Below are 1,139 nucleotides of genomic sequence, written 5' to 3' on the forward strand. Positions count from 1 at the left end.
TATACCCCATTCACAGAAGACACCGAGACTGTAGGCCAGAGAGCCCTACACTCAATTCTGAATGCTGCCATCATGATCAGTGTCATTGTTGTCATGACTATCCTCCTGGTGGTTCTGTATAAATATAGGTGCTATAAGGTGAGCAAGTGACACAGAGCTTTGCCTTCCAACTTGTTAAGTATGACTAGGTTTTCCTGTCACACACCTCACTTGAGCTAGTATAGAAAAAGGTCTTAAATTCTAGAGCTAAGTTAACTTTTAGTTTTCTTACACTTTATTGAGGAACATTATAAAAATATGAAAAGGAAGCTGAGTGCAGTAGCATGTTCCTGTAATCTTAGCTATTCAGAAGACTAAGGTAAGAGGATTGCTTGAGCCTAGGAGTTCAAGACTAGCCCGGGCAACATATTGAGACCCTGTCTCAAATAAAATAAAAATATAAAAAAGAATAAAATGCAAATACAAATAGACATAAATGGAAAACAAATATTTTCATGTAGTATCACGATCTAAGTGATTTTAATATTTTAATTTATAGTGTACTTAACGACATTCCAAAGGGATATATCGTAAGAGCTGTGTGAATCCTCATTCACAGATAACACTATAGTATATAATGGTCCCTAAAAATACGGTATAACTAAAAAAATCAGATTTGAGTACAGAACAACAAAGCCACCTTCAGATGCTGCTATTAAACTCATTGATGACTGGCCATACCTTGCCAGTAAACTGGTATTCCCTCACTATTTCTCCTGCAGTAAGACCAGTTTCCTTGGGAAAGAGGCAGGGAAGAGTATACAGAAAAGAGACAGGCCCAACACTCCCAGCTTTTCCTCTCCTAGCTAAGTGGCTTATTGCTGAATTTCAGCCACTTGGCATGTTTCAAATTAATGCCTTAGAAAAATTATACATTATTATAAGTTGTAGATCTTTAAGGTCATTATCAAATAATGGAAATTATAAAAGCTAACTTTCCAAATATTGGAGTCTGCTCTATTTTCTTCTAGTATTTATTTCTGTATCCTTTTGTAACATGGTTAAAATGTATAATTAACATATGCCCTTTCTTAACTTTTAGTTTGGTGTAGCACTTTTCTGTATTATAAATTCTTAGAAGATAAAGGCCAAATGCTGTG

The 1,139-nt window shown here is 35.2% G+C and overlaps 1 protein-coding gene across 3 annotated transcripts in view; it reads left to right on the forward strand.

The window, feature by feature from the left end:
- The window catches only part of LOC100943938 (presenilin-1), a 34,678-nt gene extending 34,433 nt beyond the window's left edge, over positions 1-245 (forward strand). For all 3 annotated transcript variants that reach the window (XM_023507654.1, XM_023507656.1, XM_023507655.1), the window contains exon 6: positions 1-245. This exon is cut by the window's left edge and continues 1 nt beyond it. In XM_023507654.1, coding sequence (XP_023363422.1) covers positions 1-150 — 150 coding nt within the window. In that variant the 3' untranslated portion in view covers positions 151-245.
- Positions 246-1,139: the final 894 nt, after the last annotated feature.

The sequence above is a fragment of the Otolemur garnettii genome, unplaced genomic scaffold (assembly GCF_000181295.1).
Source record: "Otolemur garnettii isolate 467f Iridium unplaced genomic scaffold, OtoGar3 scaffold00196, whole genome shotgun sequence".
NCBI classification, from domain to species: domain Eukaryota; kingdom Metazoa; phylum Chordata; class Mammalia; order Primates; family Galagidae; genus Otolemur; species Otolemur garnettii.